Source organism: Carassius carassius, chromosome 49, assembly GCF_963082965.1.
Source record: "Carassius carassius chromosome 49, fCarCar2.1, whole genome shotgun sequence".
Classification (NCBI taxonomy): domain Eukaryota; kingdom Metazoa; phylum Chordata; class Actinopteri; order Cypriniformes; family Cyprinidae; genus Carassius; species Carassius carassius.
In genome coordinates, this window is record NC_081803.1 from 8,242,541 (window position 1) to 8,261,159 (window position 18,619).

Here is an 18,619-nt window from a genome sequence, read left to right on the forward strand (position 1 = left end):
CATTTGTACAGCATTTGTTGTTTCTTAAACTGTTGCACTGTCCAAATACCCACACTTGCCATCTTTGCACTTGACCACTTGATTAATTATTTGACGCCTTTCCTGTATTTGGCCTAGTGTTCTAGTGAGCATGATGACCACAAGTGTGTGTCGAACTTTTCATGACCTGATGACTGTGTTTCCCAATCCTGGTCCTGGAGAACCCCAGCACTGCACGGTTTTGGTGTCTCTCTTATCTGACACACACATATTTGAGGTCTTGGAGTCTTCACTGATGAGCTGATGAGTTGAATCATGTGTGTTTGATCAGGGAGACATCTCAAATGTGCAGTGTTGGGGTTCTCCAGGACCAGGATTGGGAGCCACTGCCTTATGGGACACACTTATGTGTTTACAGAGATTTTTTATATCTAATTATCAATATTTCACATACTGTACATTGGACAGCTTTCTGTGACCTCTTGTGAGATCTCTGCAAAAAGTCTGACGATTTATTCCAAAACAAGATGTATGATGGGATACACTAAGCATTGTATAGTGCTCCAGAGCAGTATTGGAGAGGTTTAGTGTGTGTTAAGGATGCTGTGCTTTAGCATTATTAAGACTGAGAACAGTCTTGTGCACACACTGTCACGTACACACACTCTCAAGTGGCCAAGACTGCAAGTGTGGGTATCTGGACAGGGTCAAAGTCTTAAAAATGAACCCTAAACACAGTCGCACATCACAGTCTTAATTCAGTTTAACACTTGTATGATATTGTACAAGCCCCAGGACTCTCTCATCTGACACCATCAAAAGAATTCATATGATTATAGCTTGCTATTAATTACTTGCTTTTAATAATGGATGCATTTAACATTTAATTATACAGCATCTTTACAGAGGCTGCTTTTATGGTCTAAACAAAACCCAATGTAATGTACAAGTTGCATGTAATTAATAATATGTCCTTCCTTTCTGTTTTACAGGATTGTTTGCTGATAACACTGTAGTTCTCCATCATGCACAAGGACTCACCTCTTTTATATATATTTATATATATATATATATAAATATATAAACTAATTAGCAAAAATCAGTGTAAAAATTTCGTCCTCACCCCCGTATCTTGCTCCTCAGATGCTGGACATCAGTAACATGCCTGCTCTTGGTCATAATGCAGTTCAAGATCCACATTGATCATTCCGGCTACATTCTCAGTTATCCCTCAAGTGTTTGTAACAATAAAGCCAATGGCACCATCTTGTAATGCAAAATAATAAATCTCGTAACTCCCTTTATTCCACAAAAAATTAGCATATTTGTTACTAATATATAAAGAAATAACTTTCTGGTGTACTGATGTCCCAGATGTTATTAATCCGATCAAAAATTTTTATAATCCCAATAATTAATATGTAGTTTTGCCAAGTCTAAAATAAACACATATGAGCCTACCTAGTAAAATGATGTATTTACCAAGAAACTTCAGAACACAATATTCACCATTTTCATTTTTATTTAAGCATAGACTATAAAGTTGATAAAGTAGCATCAAGACAAATAAGATTCAAGGAAAATAATGATCATCAAAAATACATTAACCTCATATATTAATCAGTTCACACAGATGAGTGATGAAATGTCCTTAAAAGTCACACAATCCCATCCAGTCAACTGTGATACATATAATACATTTGATACTGTTTCAGAAAATAATGATTCCTTATCATCACATCTAAACTGGTTTCATCTCCCCATCGTGATCTTCTTCTCTCGTGTCTGGAAACAGTTTGTGGTTGATATCCAGCACTGATGTGGTGCAGCTTTTTCTCAGTCAGAGGATCTCTCAGTCCTAAGATCCCAGACCTGGTCAAAGTAAAACAAACAATCCAGATGAAGTTGTTTAATGGACAGAGAGCTCAGCTTATGTTCTGTGTGATTTTAGCAGGGTGAGCAACTATGAACCTTGTAGTACTGTACACTTACCATTCTTCAAGCTGCTTTAAGACCTTTTGAGAAGCTTTTTCTTTGAAGACAATTTACCACATCCTCTTCTTTCAGTCCTTTCAAGAGCATCACTTTGTCAAAACCCCTCATTTGGCTGATGAGACCATCTGTACAAATTAAAATACTGCAATAAAAATTTAATTCTGAAAGAATTAAGAAAAAGTTACAGAGGCAAATGACTTGCTCATGAGACTGCATTAGCATGTGTAGTTCTCAGAGACTGGAGATTTTCCCTCTAGAATTGATCTATTGTTGCAGTAAATGTGTCTTTTACCTCTAGAATCTTTCTCAAGAGTTCATGACTTCTCTCACAAATGTGTTTTAGTCTTTGCAGTGCAAGTTCTTGCTTCAAACCAATCAACTATCAATTCACAATTTATAACACAACATTTACAAAACAATGAAATAATGTCAATTGGTGTTTATATCAACTAAACCAATTTCATGACACTTGTCTGCTTTTAAAACAGGTGGTGTGTTTATAAAAACATAAGATTAAAAATGTCCAGTCACACTTTGCTAACATGCTGTAATTGTAATAGTATAAATAAAAAAAATCAAGGCTGACATGAACAGTTCTCTGAGAGATCATCATAAAGCCCTGTAACACATAACACAGCATTGCTTCAACACACATACCAGTGGACTTCTGTTTGCTTGAGCACAAGATGGCTGTCTTCATTCCTCATCCTGAGCAAATAATTTCCTTGGTCTTCCTTCTGAAACAAGATAATCTCTACTTACTCTGTGTGCAATTAATATTGCTCATTAAGCATATAATTAAGTTACTTTAAAATAAGATTCAGACCAGAGCATTTGATAAGTAAATGTTGATTTAAAAATATTCTAAACAAATGTACCTGGGAAGAGCTGATCATGGCAAGATTCGCTGAGACTCAGTAATAGCTCTTTTAGTTTTTAGGAAGGTGTGTAAGGGTTGGCTCTTAAAAGAGCTGTTGAGCTCGATATTGTAGACCTGAAAAAGAAGAACAGCGTTATCTGCAAACAATCCTGTAAGACAGAAAGGAAGGAAATATTATTAATTACGTGCAACTTATACATTACACTGGGTTTTGTTTAGTCAAAGTCAAAGTCACCTTTATTTATATAGCGCTTTAAACAAAATACATTGCGTCAAAGCAACTGAACAACATTCATTAGGAAAACAGTGTCAATAATGAAAAAATGATAGTTAAAGGCAGTTCATTATTGAATTCAGTTATGTCATCTCTGTTCAATTAAATAGTGTCTGTGCATTTATTTGCAATCAAGTCAACGATATCGCTGTAGATGAAGTGTCCCCAACTAAGCAAGCCAGAGGCGACAGCGGCAAGGAACCGAAACTCCATCGGTGACAGAATGGAGAAAAAAACCTTGAGAGAAACCAGGCTCAGTTGGGGGGCCAGTTCTCCTCTGACCAGACGAAACCAGTAGTTCAATTCCAGGCTGCAGCAAAGTCAGATTGTGCAGAAGAATCATCTGTTTCCTGTGGTCTTGTCCTGGTGCTCCTTTGAGACAAGGTCTTTACAGGGGATCTGTATCTGGGGCTCTAGTTGTCCTGGTCTCCGCTGTCTTTCAGGGATGTAGAGGTCCTTTCTAGGTGCTGATCCAGCATCTGGTCTGGATACATACTGGATCCGGGTGACTGCAGTGACCCTCTCTGGACACAGACTGGATCTGGTGGCCACGGTGACCTCGGAACAAAAGAGAAACAGACAAATATTAGCGTAGATGCCATTCTTCTAATGATGTAGCAAGTACATAGGGTGTTATGGGAAGTGTTTCCGGTTCCGGTTTACCTAATTAATGCAGCCTAAAAATCCTTTGGATTTGGATAATAAAAGCATATTAGTATGTTATGTGTATGCCAGGTTAAAGAGATGGGTCTTTAATCTAGATTTAAACTGCAAGAGTGTGTCTGCCTCCCGAACAATGTTAGGTAGGTTATTCCAGAGTTTAGGCGCCAAATAGGAAAAGGATCTGCCGCCCGCAGTTGATTTTGATATTCTAGGTATTATCAAATTGCCTGAGTTTTGAGAACGTAGCGGACGTAGAGGATTATAATGTAAAAGGAGCTCATTCAAATACTGAGGTGCTAAACCATTCAGGGCTTTATAGGTAATAAGCAATATTTTAAAATCTATACGATGCTTGATAGGGAGCCAGTGCAGTGTTGACAGGACCGGGCTAATATGGTCATACTTCCTGGTTCTAGTAAGAACTCTTGCTGCTGCATTTTGGACTAGCTGTAGTTTGTTTACTAAGCGTGCAGAACAACCACCCAATAAAGCATTACAATGATCTAACCTTGAGGTCATAAAAGCATGGATTAACATTTCTGCATTTGACATTGAGAGCATAGGCCGTAATTTAGATATATTTTTGAGATGGAAAAATGCAGTTTTACAAATGCTAGAAACGTGGCTTTCTAAGGAAAGATTGCAATCAAATAGCACACCTAGGTTCCTAACTGATGACGAAGAATTGACAGAGCAACCATCAAGTCTTAGACAGTGTTCTAGGTTATTACAAGCGGAGTTTTTAGGTCCTATAATTAACACCTCTGTTTTTTCAGAATTTAGCAGTAAGAAATTACTTGTCATCCAGTTTTTTATATCGACTAAGCAATCCATTAGTTTTTTGCAATCCATTAGTTGTGATCGATAGGATACATCTTCATTCACTGCTACGAACTGATGGCGGTCATATAAGTACGATTTAAACCATGCTAATGCACTTCCACTGATGCCAACAAAGTGTTCAAGTCTATGCAAAAGAATTTTGTGGTCAATTGTGTCAAACGCAGCACTAAGATCCAATAAAACTAATAGAGAGATACACCCACGATCAGATGATAAGAGCAGATCATTTGTAACTCTAAGGAGAGCAGTCTCAGTACTATGATACGGTCTAAATCCTGACTGGAAATCCTCACATATACCATTTTTCTCTAAGAAGGAATATAATTGTGAGGATACCACCTTTTCTAGTATCTTGGACAGAAAAGGGAGATTCGAGATTGGTCTATTAACTAGTTAACTAGTAGATTAACTAGTTCTTTGGGGTCAAGCTGTGGTTTTTTGATGAGAGGCTTAATAACAGCCAGTTTGAAGGTTTTGGGGACATATCCTAATGACAATGAGGAATTAATAATAGTCAGAAGAGGATCTATGACTTCTGGAAGCACCTCTATTAGGAGCTTAGATGGTATAGGGTCTAACATACATGTTGTTGGTTTAGATGATTTAACAAGTTTATACAATTCTTCCTCTCCTATAGTAGAGAATGAGTGGAACTGTTCCTCAGGGGGTCTATAGTGCACTGTGTGATATGATACTGTATCTGACAGCTGAATGGTTGCAATTTTATCTCTAATAGTATCGATCTTAGAAGTAAAGTAGTTCATAAAGTCATTACTGTTGTGATGTTGGGAAATGTCAACACTTGTTGAGGCTTTATTTTTCGTTAATTTAGCCACTGTATTGAATAAATACCTGGGGTTATGTTTGTTTTCTTCTAAAAGAGAAGAAAAGTAATCGGATCTAGCAGTTTTTAATGCTTTTCTGTAGGATATGTTACTTTCCCACCAAGCAATATGAAATACCTCTAGTTTTGTTTTCCTCCAGCTGCGCTCCATTTTTCGGGCTGCTCTCTTTAGGGTGCGAGTATGCTCATTATACCATGGTGTCAAACTGTTTACCTTAACCTTCCTTAAGCGTAAAGGAGCAACTGTATTTAAAGTGCTAGAAAAGAGAGAGTCCATAGTTTCTGTTACATCATCAAGTTCTGAGGTTTTGGATATGCTAAGGAATTTGGATACATCAGGAAGATAACTTAAAAAGCAGTCTTTTGTGTTAGAAGTGATGGTTCTTCCATACTTGTAACAAGAAGTAGTATTTAAAATTTTGGCTATATGAAGTTTGCACAGAACTAAATAATGATCTGAGATATCATCACTTGGCTGAATAATTTCAACACCATCAACATCAATTCCATGTGACAGTATTAAATCTAGAGTATGATTTCGACAATGAGTAGGTCCTGAAACGTGTTGTCTAACACCAATAGAGTTCAGAATGTCTATAAATGCTGATCCCAATGCATCGTTTTCATTATCAACATGGATATTAAAATCACCAACTATTAAGACTTTATCTGCAGCCAGAACTAACTCGGATGTAAAATCACCAAACTCTTTAATAAAGTCTGTATGGTGCCCTGGTGGCCTGTATACAGTAGCCAGTACAAACATAACAGAGGATTTATCATTAACATTTGTTTCTCTGGATAATGTTATATGAAGCACCATTACTTCAAACGAGTTATACTTGAAGCCTGCCCTCTGAGAAATCCTGAAAACGTTGTTATAAATTGAAGCAACACCTCCACCTTTGCCTTTTAGACGCGGCTCATGTTTATAACAGTAATCTTGGGGGGTGGACTCATTTAAAATAATGTAATCATCAGGTTTTAGCCAGGTTTCTGTCAAACAGAGTACATCTATATTATGATCAGTGATCATATTATTTACAAAAAGTGTTTTCGTAGAAAGGGATCTGATATTCAATAAGCCAAGCTTCATCATTTGTTTATCCATATTGCTTCTGTTTTTTATTTGTTGAACCTCAATTAAATTGTTAATCTTAAATTGGTTTGGACGTTTTATTGTTTTTTTCTAGTTCGGGGAACAGACACAGTCTCTATAGTGTGATATCTAGGTGAAAAAGTCTCTATGTGCTGAGAATTAACTGACCTCTGTGACGGGAGGCGGCTAGCAGACGGTCGGTTTAGCCAGTCTGTCTGCTTCCTGACCTGGGCCCCAGTTAGTCAAGTATAAACACGAAGACTATTTGCCAAATTTCTAGAGAGAAGAGTGGCGCCACCCCAGGAGGGATGAAGACCATCTCTTTTAAGCAGGTCAGGTCTGCCCCAAAAGCTTGTCCAATTGTCTATGAAACCTATGTTATTCTGTGGGCACCACTTAGACATCCAGCCATTGAGTGATGACAATCTGCTATGCACCTCATCACCACGGTAAGCAGGGAGGGGACCAGAGCATTTTACAGTTTCTTACATCGTGCTTGCAAGTTCACGCACCTCTTTAATGTTATTTTTAGTGATCTCCGACTGGCGAAGTCGAACATCATTAGCGCCGGCATGAATAACAATCTTACTGTATTTACGTTTAGCATTAGCCAGCACTTTTAAATTTGCCAAGATGTCAGGCGCTCTGGCTCCCGGTAAACATTTGACTATGGTGGCTGGTGTCTCTATATTCACGTTCCGTACAATAGAATCACCAATAACTAGAGCACTTTCATCAGGTTTCTCAGTGGGTGCATCACTGAGTGAGGAGAACCTGTTTAATGTTTTGATCGGAACAGAAGAGCGGTGTTTTGACCCAGGACTACCCTGCCTCACCATCACCCAGTTGCCCTGCTGCAAGGGCTCTGTTTCCGGAACCGAACAATGTCCAGGAATCCCTGAGCTAGACGCATCCAAAGCCATATCTAGAGCCCTAACATTCTTACTGTCCTCAATTAAAGTTTGGATGTGTGTCTATAATTCTGAAATCTTCTCTGTCAGCCTAACTATTTCCCTGCATTTATCACATGTGAATCCCTCATCAGCGACAGAGATAGATAAACTGTACATGTGGCAAGAGGTGCAAGAAACAATGATAGGAGAAGCCATTACTCACCGTGCTTGATGAAACCTCTTACTGCGGTTGTTTGATGAACTTGTGAAAAACTAACTCTGAAGGCAATAATATATCAGCTCCACAGGTCCAAAATAAATCTGCTATTATTAAAAGCCGTGTTTCCACTATCGAGCTTAAACCAGGCGTGCTAGTGCGTGCCAGGGCCAGTCGCGTTGTCACTTCCGGGGCTTGATTATGCCTCGTCGGGCAAAGATCATAAGAGCAGCCTCTGTAAAGATGCTGTATAATTAAATGTTAAATGCATCCATTATTAAAAGCAAGTAATTAATAGCAAGCTATAGTCATATGAATTCTTTTGATAGTGTCAGATGAGACAGTCCTGGGGCTTGTACAATATCATACAAGTGTTAAACTGAATTATTAAGACTGTGATGTGTGACTGTGTTTAGGGTTCATTTTTAAGACTTTGACCCTGTCCAGATACCCACACTTGCAGTCTTGGCCACTTGAGAGTGTGTGTACGTGACAGTGTGTGCACAAGACTGTTCTCAGTCTTAATAATGCCAAAGCACAGCATCCTTAACACACACTAAACCTCTCCAATACTGCTCTGGAGCACTAGTGTGGGTATTTGGACAGTGCAACAGTTTAAAAATCAACAAATGCTGTACAAATGATAACAGCAGGAATGTTTGATAAAAGGGACAAACTATCATAGACTTACTGCTGCAAAGGTCTGCCTCCGCAGCTTTCTGTCTTCTCTATTTCTGAAGGAATACCTCTCCACAAACACGACTGGGCTGACTGCTTTTACGTCTTTTCAGCTAAAAATAAAAATAAGAAAAAAGGGGAGAGAAAATAAAATTGAATTATATACAGAATGTTAATAATGATCTGTAAGCAAAATATTTAGATATAAACTGATATGAATGAACTGCAAGATGGAAAAATACATTTTTTTATTATTTATTTATTTTTAATTTGTTTTATTTTTTTGGATTTACATTAAAAGTTATTAAAAGCATGGTACAGAACATATGATTACTGTGATATCTGTCATATAAAAGCACATAAAAACACTAACATTACAGTGATACAAACATACAGTAGCTGGTTTGGTGATTATTGTATTGTTGTATTGATTATTAATATACCAGAGTAAAACTACAGTTACTGTGGTAAAAACATGGTAAATGTCCCGTTTACTGTGTTTTAACTTCACATTTCCTTTATTACTATTGTAATTGTCGTGATTACCATTTACTACAAATACAACTTACATAATTGAACCTGAAATTAATATAAAACGGATCAAAGGTCTATGGCACGTCACGTTACCCATAGAGTTTAATCACACTAATTAGCAGCTGTGTTCATTTCTTTAAACGCAATGAAACTCAAACACATTTGGCGTCATAAAAGTGACGCTAGGGGCGATTGACCATGCTTCGGTTTTTGACGCCTTTGGAGTGAGAATGGGTTGGTGCTGTCCATAGTCTGTATCATATACAGGCATAGATGTGTCATCAACTATCATATACAGGCATAGATTTGTCATCAACTCTTTAGATTTATTATAGCCTGATATTACATCATGAAATCCCAGTTTTGGTGGGCTTTATATTACAAACCTTGTAGTTTGAAGATTGTGAAGTAGAATGAAGTGTATAAACGAGGATATCACATTCTCAATTTACTGCTTGGATTTCCTTTCACTATCTTTCAATCAAGTCTCTCTGTCCCTTCAATGCTGAATAGAATCCATGCACAGTGAGCTCTTGTGTGTTAGATTGAGAAATACTTGCCGCACGTTGCCACAGACTGTCTTCATACAGGGGGTAAAAACACACAGGGAATTACAAACCCTTGCTTCTATCCACTCATAAACAGTTTTTTTTATCTTCTATGGATAGTAAAAGACTGAATGGGCTATTCATCTGATGCATTCTGTGAATTAATATATACAAATTTTAAATCACCCCCCTTAATCCTCTTAAAGATTCATGATGAGTTTCATAGGGTGATTGTACTGGTGTTATAGCTGCTGAAGGTCTAGGTGTGGGTTCATTTGGCTTCTTTGCAGTGAGAGTGCAGTCAGATATCTCAAACACCACTCAACATGAAATGTGTGTCACAGCTGAAGTATTAATCCTGTCTCTAAGATCCACAGCCCATTTCTAATAAATATTACATTTATATTAAAAAAGAAAAATGTATGTTTCCCAGATTAGTTACAGAAAAGTGTAAACTACAAAACACATTCTTATAGTAAAAAGCAACATTTTGTTTACATTTAAATTATTTAACATTTTAGCCTCAATGATTTTTAAATTGGTGAAAAAACACAAACAAAATACAGAAGAGTGAACAAGTATAGTAATTTGTTTATCATAGCGACCATCTTCCCTTGCAGTAAAATGGTGTCCTCACATTACAACTATTTAGCACATAAATTGATCAGTACAAATGTACTGTAGTGCATTTCACATTAAATTATAAACACAGTATTAATGTGAGTAAAGCTCAGACCACACATGAGGTCCGTGCTGGGTTTGTGAGAATGCTGACTCTCAGCCAGGCGGGTGGAGAAGGAGGGGGCCGTTTCTCTCTGCATTGAGATTCTTTGTCCTGCTTTTGCCTCCTCAAACCTGTTTGTATCTGTATGTGCCTATCAAAGCAGCAACGAACAGTGATACTGTCAATAGGTCAAAAATTTGATTGTATACAATATATTTATATATTAGTGCACACATATTTGCAGGTCTTTTGATATGCAATATAAATGCTTGTATGCAGTTCTTTTTAAAAGCATCCCTCTTAATTTCTTCCCCTTTATACACTTGCTTCTGTTTGTTTGGCAGTTTAAACACAGACCACACCACCTATAGATATGAATATCCATATGCTCTGTTTTCTCCTCTAACACACATATTACTTGCCTTGACAACATGTGTTTCTATGACAACAGACTGAGTCAGAACATTCCATTTCTTCCTTAAGAGGTGTGAGGGTTTGTCCATGTGTTTGTGTGTCAGGGTGGACTCTTGAAGCCAAAGAGTCAGTACTTACACCTTTCTGTCTCTCCCATGCTCCCTCTTGTGCTCAGTAGAAGCGTTTAGTGTCATCATTATTGATATAGCTTATTTTCTTTAAATTGTACATATTGCACATATTGCACATTACCACTTTTGAAAGCATTGATTTTGCCATCATTAAAAGCGAGAAGAGAAGAGATGATAAAACCAATCAGCTGCACATCATCATTGATTTATGGATTTTATTTATATGGCATCATAAAACAATAATAAAATAACTGCATTATAAAATTGTCACAGATTTATATTTTTTACATTGTAAAACTGGGGCAGGGGTGTGGTTAAATCAAATGAATAGAAATACAGACAATTTTCTTTTCAATACTAACCATGTTTTTCTTTTTTTTCTCTCTCTCTCTCTCCTCTTTCGTCTGCCACATTCCACCTCTTCACCTGACTTTCTCCAACCAAGGTAAGAAAAAAATTATCTTTTCTGTATATTAAAAATGTGTTTATGCCTGTTAAATACAATGCATAGTACATATTATCAGAGCCATCAATTTTGTATTAGTGAATTTTAATTGGAGGAGGTAAATGTATGTGTTGTTTTTTCATATGTAGAGTACAGTTAGGCTCAATACCAATTCGATATTTCTCTTTAAATGCTAAACAACAACACTTGTTTGTCACTATATGCACTACTAAATTGTCCTTATGCATGAAGTCATTACATGCACATGAGGGAAGAAAAAAAAAACGACATCTAATCTAACAATTTTAGTTACTGTATGTAGCTAATGAGAATCCCTGAAATGATGATTAAATGTTTTATACAAAAGGATTCTATAATTTTTAGCCGTTCAGTGTAATTCAATATTACCTTTATTACATAAATATTGAATTGCTATGTCAAATATAGTTGCATATTGTGACAATTTTTTATTTATTATTATATTATATTTACTGTATTTTCAATTATGCTGTCAGATAAAATGAATTAAATTGCAACAACTTGACTGTCATATACATGTACCCGAATATGTTTACTTAATGTTAGCCAGATGTGTATTGCCGTTTTGATTCCAAATGCAACAAAATAACAACACGCATAGTTCAAAGTCCAGTGTCTGGCACACGATCAGTGCACATAAGTATATTAATAGAGGAAAAATGTTTTTTAACTTAGCTGATGCTGTTACGTTAAATAAATAAATTAATAAATAATCAGGTAAGTAAACAACTTTTCTTCCTTCTGAGCACACGAGTGTAGCTGCGGGAATAGGCCGCCTGTGTGGCGCTGTCCACCCAAGCGGTGCTGAAACGCTCACTCTGGCTGCTCGCGGTCTCCCCTTTCTCATAGTTGAGTCCTTTGTTGCAAAAGAATCGTCCGTCTTGTACGGATAAAGAGCATTTTAACTACTAATATGAATCTTAATGTAACTCCTTTGTGTTTGAAGGCGACAATTTTAACTAAAATGTTAATATTTCTAAAAATGGCATTTAATCTTATTTAAATATAGAATCATCAGTAACCTCCACACACACCAATGCACGAACATGCTGAAAACTTTGGTACTGCTGCGCTTCCCTCTATCGCCACATGACGGCACACGTTCATATTCTTTTTAAAGCAGTTCTGTTTGAGATAATAGAAGCGCGCAGGCTCCCTCTCTCGGGCGCTCTCCCCCACCTCTCTCTGTCTCTCTCTCTCTCTCACACACACACACACACACACACACACACACACACACACACATACACACACACACACACAGAGATAGAGGATAGTAAGGGATAATAGAAGATAATAACCATCATCATCATCATCACCACCACTCCTCATAAATAACAACAGCAATATATGTATTATTATTATTATCATCATCATTATCTCTTGTTTTTAAATATGGAGTGGATCCTCTAAACCACTTTGACTTGCCTTATTCGTACTTGCCCTTTAAGATATTTTAAGAATTGGATTGGTTGAAGAGAAATGTAGAGTCGACCAATTAGGTACAGACTTAGACAGAGATCCACTCCCTCCCACTGCTGTGGCATCCTTCTGAGCTCTGAGCACAGAGAGCGCATGAAATACTATTTCTTTATCAAAAGGACCTCTTACAGTAAATAGAAATATGCCATCAATATACTTTCTGGAATTATGTAATTGTTGTGAATATTTTGAAACCTTGACAAAACTTGGATAAGTCGTCAAAAGCTTGGAGCCAGAGATGATGGAATCTCTATTCCTTTTAAAGAGAATTTGGTGGTGCTGTGTCTTTATTCTTCCTTGGAGTACAATAGAGGCGCAGATTCGATACACAATTCCAGAAGAGCTAAGAGAAGGATCTGTGGTCGGAAATGTTGCTAAAGACCTCGGTTTGGATGTGTCAAAGATTATAGATCGTAACCTACAAATAGCATCTGAGACTGGTAAGCACTATTTCGCCATAGATGTGGAAAAGGGTGATCTTATTGTGAATAAGAGAATCGATAGAGAGAGTTTGTGTGGATACAATGTCCCGTGTGTTTTGCCTCTTCAAGCCGTTTTAGAGAATCCTCTGCAGATGCATCGGGTTGAGATTGAAGTACAAGATATTAATGACAACACGCCCAATTTTAAATCTAATGAGCGCATATTGAATATTCCAGAATCTATTAATTCAGGAGCAAAATTTCTCTTGGAGAGCGCTATTGACTCAGATGTACAGTTCAATTCTTTAAAATTATACAGTCTGAGCAATAATGATCATTTTGTTTTAAACGTGAAAACTCAAGATGCAGTCAAAATTCCAGAACTAGTACTAAAAAAACATCTTGATCGAGAAAAAGAGGCTGTTCATAAGCTAATATTGACAGCAGCTGACGGAGGGAATCCAGTCCGCACGGGCACATGTGAGATCACTGTTGTTGTTCTGGACATTAATGACAATGCTCCTGAATTTGAAAAAACATTTTACGAGACTGTTGTTGATGAAAACGAACCAAGTCATAAAGAAATTATAAGAGTCAAAGCTATAGATTTAGATGAAGGGTTAAATGGAGATATTGAATATTTTTTTGCAGACCAAACATCAGAAACAGCATTGTTTAATATTGATCAACAAACAGGTGTCATCACAATTAAAGGACAGCTGGATCATGAAAAAGCAAAAACACATAAATTTGATATAATAGCAAAAGACAAAGGAAATCCTCAAATGGAGGGCCATTGCAGTATAAAGATAAATGTTAATGATGTAAATGATAACGCACCTGACATAATTATTACTTCCCTCTCAAGTCCGATTCCTGAGAATTCCTCAAATGGCACTGTTGTTTCTTTAATTAGTACAAAAGATGCAGATTTAGGGGGGAACGGGGAAGTTAAACTGACATTGGTCCCCGGAATACCGTTTAGATTGAACCTTACAGTTTCAAATCATTACGCACTAGTCACCAACGGTCCTCTAGACAGAGAAACGTATACTGAATATAAAATTGATTTGAAAGCAGTTGATGCCGGTTCACCACCGTTATCTAGTGAGAAGACAGTCACAATAGGCATTTCAGACGTGAATGACAACTCTCCAATTTTCACTGAGAAGTCTTACACGGTTTACGCTAAAGAGAACAGCCCCCATGACTCAGTATTGTGCTCAGTCTCCGCCTATGACCCAGACTTGGGAAAAAATGCCAAAATCTCCTACTCCATTTTGGACTCTAAGGTTCAGGATGTTCCTGTATCTTCTTATATATATATAAACTCAGAAAACGGAAGTGTATTTAACATGCAGTCTTTTGACTACGAGAAAGTCAAAGTGTTTCAGATCCTCGTTCAGGCTAAAGATCACGGCTCTCCATCTTTGAGCAGCAATGCAACTGTTCATGTGTTTATTCTGGACCAGAACGATAATGCACCCGCTGTCATTTACCCGTCCACATCCATGGGGTCTGTTACTCATCAGAGGATGCCCCGTTCTGCTAAAGCAGGACATCTCGTTACTAAGGTAACAGCAGTGGACGCGGACTCGGGTCATAACGCCTGGCTGTTCTACAGGCTCGCGGAGGCCACGGACGCGTCTCTGTTCAGTGTCAATTTACATACGGGAGAGGTGAGGACTAAACGCGCTGTTTCAGAGCAGGACGACTCCTCTCAGAGACTGCTGATAGAAATAAAGGATAATGGAGAACCGATCCAGTCCACAACTGTCACAGTGGATATACTGCTAGAGGACGGCTTTCATGAACCCATTTCAGACTATCGTTTGAAAACTACAGAAGACAAAAATAAAACTGGTAAAATCACTTTGTATTTGATCATATCTTTGGTCATGGTATCGGTTTTGTGTCTATTGACGTTTTGCACGTTGATTGTAAAATGCGTTAAAAACAGCATCGGAAGTTCAAGCTGCTGTGTCAGGCGAGCTAATTCTGGATACAAGAACCCCAACAGAAACCTGCAGATCCAGCTCAACACTGACGGGCCCATTAAGTATGTGGAGGTTCTGGGAGGAGACATGATGTCTCAGAGTCAGTCCTTTGGCTCCTATCTCTCTCCAATGTCAGAATTCAGTGATCTCACCCTTGTTAATCCCAGCAGCACCACAAACTTTACAGACACACTAAACGTGCTTGATGCGTCATTACCAGACAGCGCGTGGACGTTCGAGAGCCAACAGGTGAGCGAGTGATATTATTATTAATATTATTTGTTTTAATATTATAGGCCATTAATGATGTCATTATGTGGAAAAACGAATTATTCTAACCACTTTACAACTTACAAAAAAACAAACATATTTACACCAATATTACAGTAATAGTTCTGATTCACAAACAGTGAAGTTGTTTTAATATGGAACATGTAAATAATAATAACACTTATAATACCTAATAATAAAATAAGACTTAAAAGCGATATTTACGTGTTAGAGCGTCAATATGCTTCTATGCAGCACCTCCGTAAAGAGTTTGTAAGAATACTGATTTCATTTTTGCAGTAAAGACTTTCTAAATAACCTATTTATCTGCATTTGCTTTAAAAACGAGAAGTTGTGGAGGGAAATAGTAGTTTCGATGCGATATGACCAATGAAAGAACTGTATTTATTCTGAATGGGTGTTGAGTTTGTCTTTGCTCTGCCTCTTTAAGACTGATTCATGTTATGACTGGAGAGCGCTCATCCAATAACGGGACCTCACTGCACAAAGGGATCTACTCCCTCCCCTGACATAATACTGAAAACCATTAAGCACAGACCTGAGACAAAATGCACCGCAGTCGCTGCGATGTATTTAACAACGGAATATAATCTGGAATTCTATACATTTTAGAATGTAGCATTATTTTTGTGAAGGTTTATAAAAATAAGATGAATGTCAGTATACTGGAATCAACATTTATCGTGTTTGGAAATGAGGACTCAAATACAAAGGATAATTTTGCTCTGGCGAGCCCTGTGGCTGTTGTGTTTCGCTATTTTGTGGAGTGATATAGAGGCGCAGCTTCGTTATACAATACCGGAGGAGCTGAAGGAGGGATCTATTGTTGGAAATGTAGCTAAAGATCTCGGTTTGGATTTATCTGAAATATTTGATCGTAAATTACGGATAGCATCTGAGTCTGGTAAGCAATATTTCAGTGTGAATTTGCGGAATGGTGAGCTGTTTGTGAATGAAGTAATAGACAGAGAAACCCTGTGCGGACAAAGCGCGAGTTGTGTGTTACCAGTGCAAGTAATAATCGAGGATCCACTCCAGTTTTATCGTGTCGAGGTGGACATAAAAGATATTAACGACAATTCTCCAATATTCTTGTCGGAAATAAACACAATTGAGGTTCCAGAGTCAACGTTAACAGGAGCGAGGTTTCGTTTAGAACCTGCTCAGGATCCTGACGCTGGAACGAACTCCTTGCGCACTTACGTGCTTAATAAAAATGAACATTTCGTCATGAACATAAAAACCGACAAGGACGGAACTAAAGTCCCAGAAATAATTTTAGAGAACGCTGTCGACAGAGAAAAACAGTCTGTACACCTGCTAATTTTGACAGGTATTGATGGGGGTGATCCAGCGAGGTCAGGAACTACACAGATTTCTGTAAAGGTTCTTGATGCAAATGATAATGCTCCTGTATTTGAACACGAGTTATATGAGCTTAAAGTGATGGAGAGCACAGTCCCGGGTACAATGATACTTACTGTAAAAGCTATTGACTTGGACGATGGTTTAAACGGTGAGGTCGAGTATTCCTTTGCGGCACATACACCTGCTGTAATTCAAAATGTGTTTGCTATTAATCCCGTGACAGGTGAATTAGTCGTTTCCAAGCAGCTTGATTATGAAACCAGCACCTCATATAAAATTGACGTCCGGGCTAGAGACAAAGGTTCACTTGCGATGGAGGGACATTGTAGAATCCAAGTGACCGTTTTAGATGTGAATGATAATGTACCTGAGATCATCATTACCTCCTCACCCAAACCTGTGCGAGAAGATGCGCCCCCTGGGACTATGGTAGCCTTAATTAACGTTAAAGATTTGGATTCAGGTGTAAATGGAAACGTAACACTAAGCATGGCACAGGTCACCTCTTTTAAATTAAAGCCAACGTTTTCAAACCATTACGCACTGGTGACAGATTCACAATTAGATCGAGAAAAATTCCCTAGATATAATATTGAGCTAAAAGCCTCAGACTCTGGATCACCTCCACTGGTATCTAGCAAACTCATTTCAATTAATATACTAGACGTCAATGATAATCCTCCTGTTTTCTCTGAACGTGTGTACTCGATTTATATTAAAGAAAACAGCGCTCCTGGATCCATTTTAGCATCATTAACAGCATCAGATCTAGATACAGGAGAAAATGCCAAAATTGTCTATTCAGCTCTCGATACTAATACCCAAAACGTACCAGTCTCTTCATATGTTTATATAAACTCTGAAAATGGTAGTATATTTAGCATGCACTCGTTTGACTACGAGAAAATTAAGATCTTTCACATCATCGTGCTTGCTAAAGATCATGGCTCTCCTCCTATGAGCAGCAACGCCACAGTTCATGTGTTTATTCTGGACCAGAACGATAATGCACCTGTTGTCATTTACCCGTCCACAACTGTGGGGTCTGTTACTCATCAGAGGATGCCCCGTTCTTCTAAAGCAGGACATCTCGTTACTAAGGTAACAGCAGTGGACGCGGACTCGGGTCATAACGCCTGGCTGTTCTACAGGCTCGCGGAGGCCACGGACGCGTCTCTGTTCAGTGTCAATTTACATACGGGAGAGGTGAGGACTAAACGCGCTGTTTCAGAGCACGACGACTCCTCTCAGAGACTGCTGATAGAAATTAAGGATAATGGAGAACCGCTCCAGTCCACCACAGTCACAGTGGATATACTGATAGAGGAAGGCGTTCATGAGCCCATCTCGGAATATAGTATGGAAACTACAGAAAAAAACAACAAGAAAAGCGGCAAAATCACTTTGTACTTGATAATCTCTTTGGGCACAGTGTCAGTTTTATCTGTGTTGACATTATTTACGTTGATTGGGAAATGCGTTAGAAGCTGCATCGGAAGTTCAAGCTGCTGTATCAGGAGGACAAATTCTGAGTACAAGAACCCCAACAGAAACCTGCAGATTCAGCTCAACACTGACGGGCCCATTAAGTATGTGGAGGTTCTGGGAGGAGACATGATGTCTCAGAGTCAGTCCTTTGGCTCCTATCTCTCTCCAATGTCAGAATTCAGTGATCTCACCCTTGTTAATCCCAGCAGCACCACAAACTTTACAGACACACTAAACGTGCTTGATGCGTCATTACCAGACAGCGCATGGACGTTCGAGAGCCAACAGGTGAGACAACAAGTATATACATCTAATCAGATGTTGTCAATGTAAGTAAATTCAAGCCTTCTAGCATTTATGCCTGTGAAGGA

At 38.1% G+C, this 18,619-nt stretch overlaps 3 protein-coding genes across 8 annotated transcripts in view; all 3 read left to right on the forward strand.

Annotated features, from left to right (window-relative positions):
• Nucleotides 1–18,619, forward strand: part of LOC132132883 (protocadherin gamma-C5-like) — a 94,514-nt gene that overhangs the window by 46,530 nt on the left and 29,365 nt on the right. The gene's annotated exons all lie outside the window — the stretch shown is intronic.
• Nucleotides 12,745–15,428, forward strand: pcdh1g22 (protocadherin 1 gamma 22). The gene has a single exon (XM_059545439.1). The coding sequence runs from the start codon at nucleotides 12,921–12,923 to the stop codon at nucleotides 15,360–15,362; it is 2,442 nt and encodes an 813-aa protein (XP_059401422.1). The 5' UTR covers nucleotides 12,745–12,920; the 3' UTR covers nucleotides 15,363–15,428.
• On the forward strand, nucleotides 15,752–18,590 carry LOC132132782 (protocadherin gamma-C5). Its single transcript, XM_059545306.1, has one exon. The coding sequence runs from the start codon at nucleotides 16,047–16,049 to the stop codon at nucleotides 18,579–18,581; it is 2,535 nt and encodes an 844-aa protein (XP_059401289.1). The 5' UTR covers nucleotides 15,752–16,046; the 3' UTR covers nucleotides 18,582–18,590.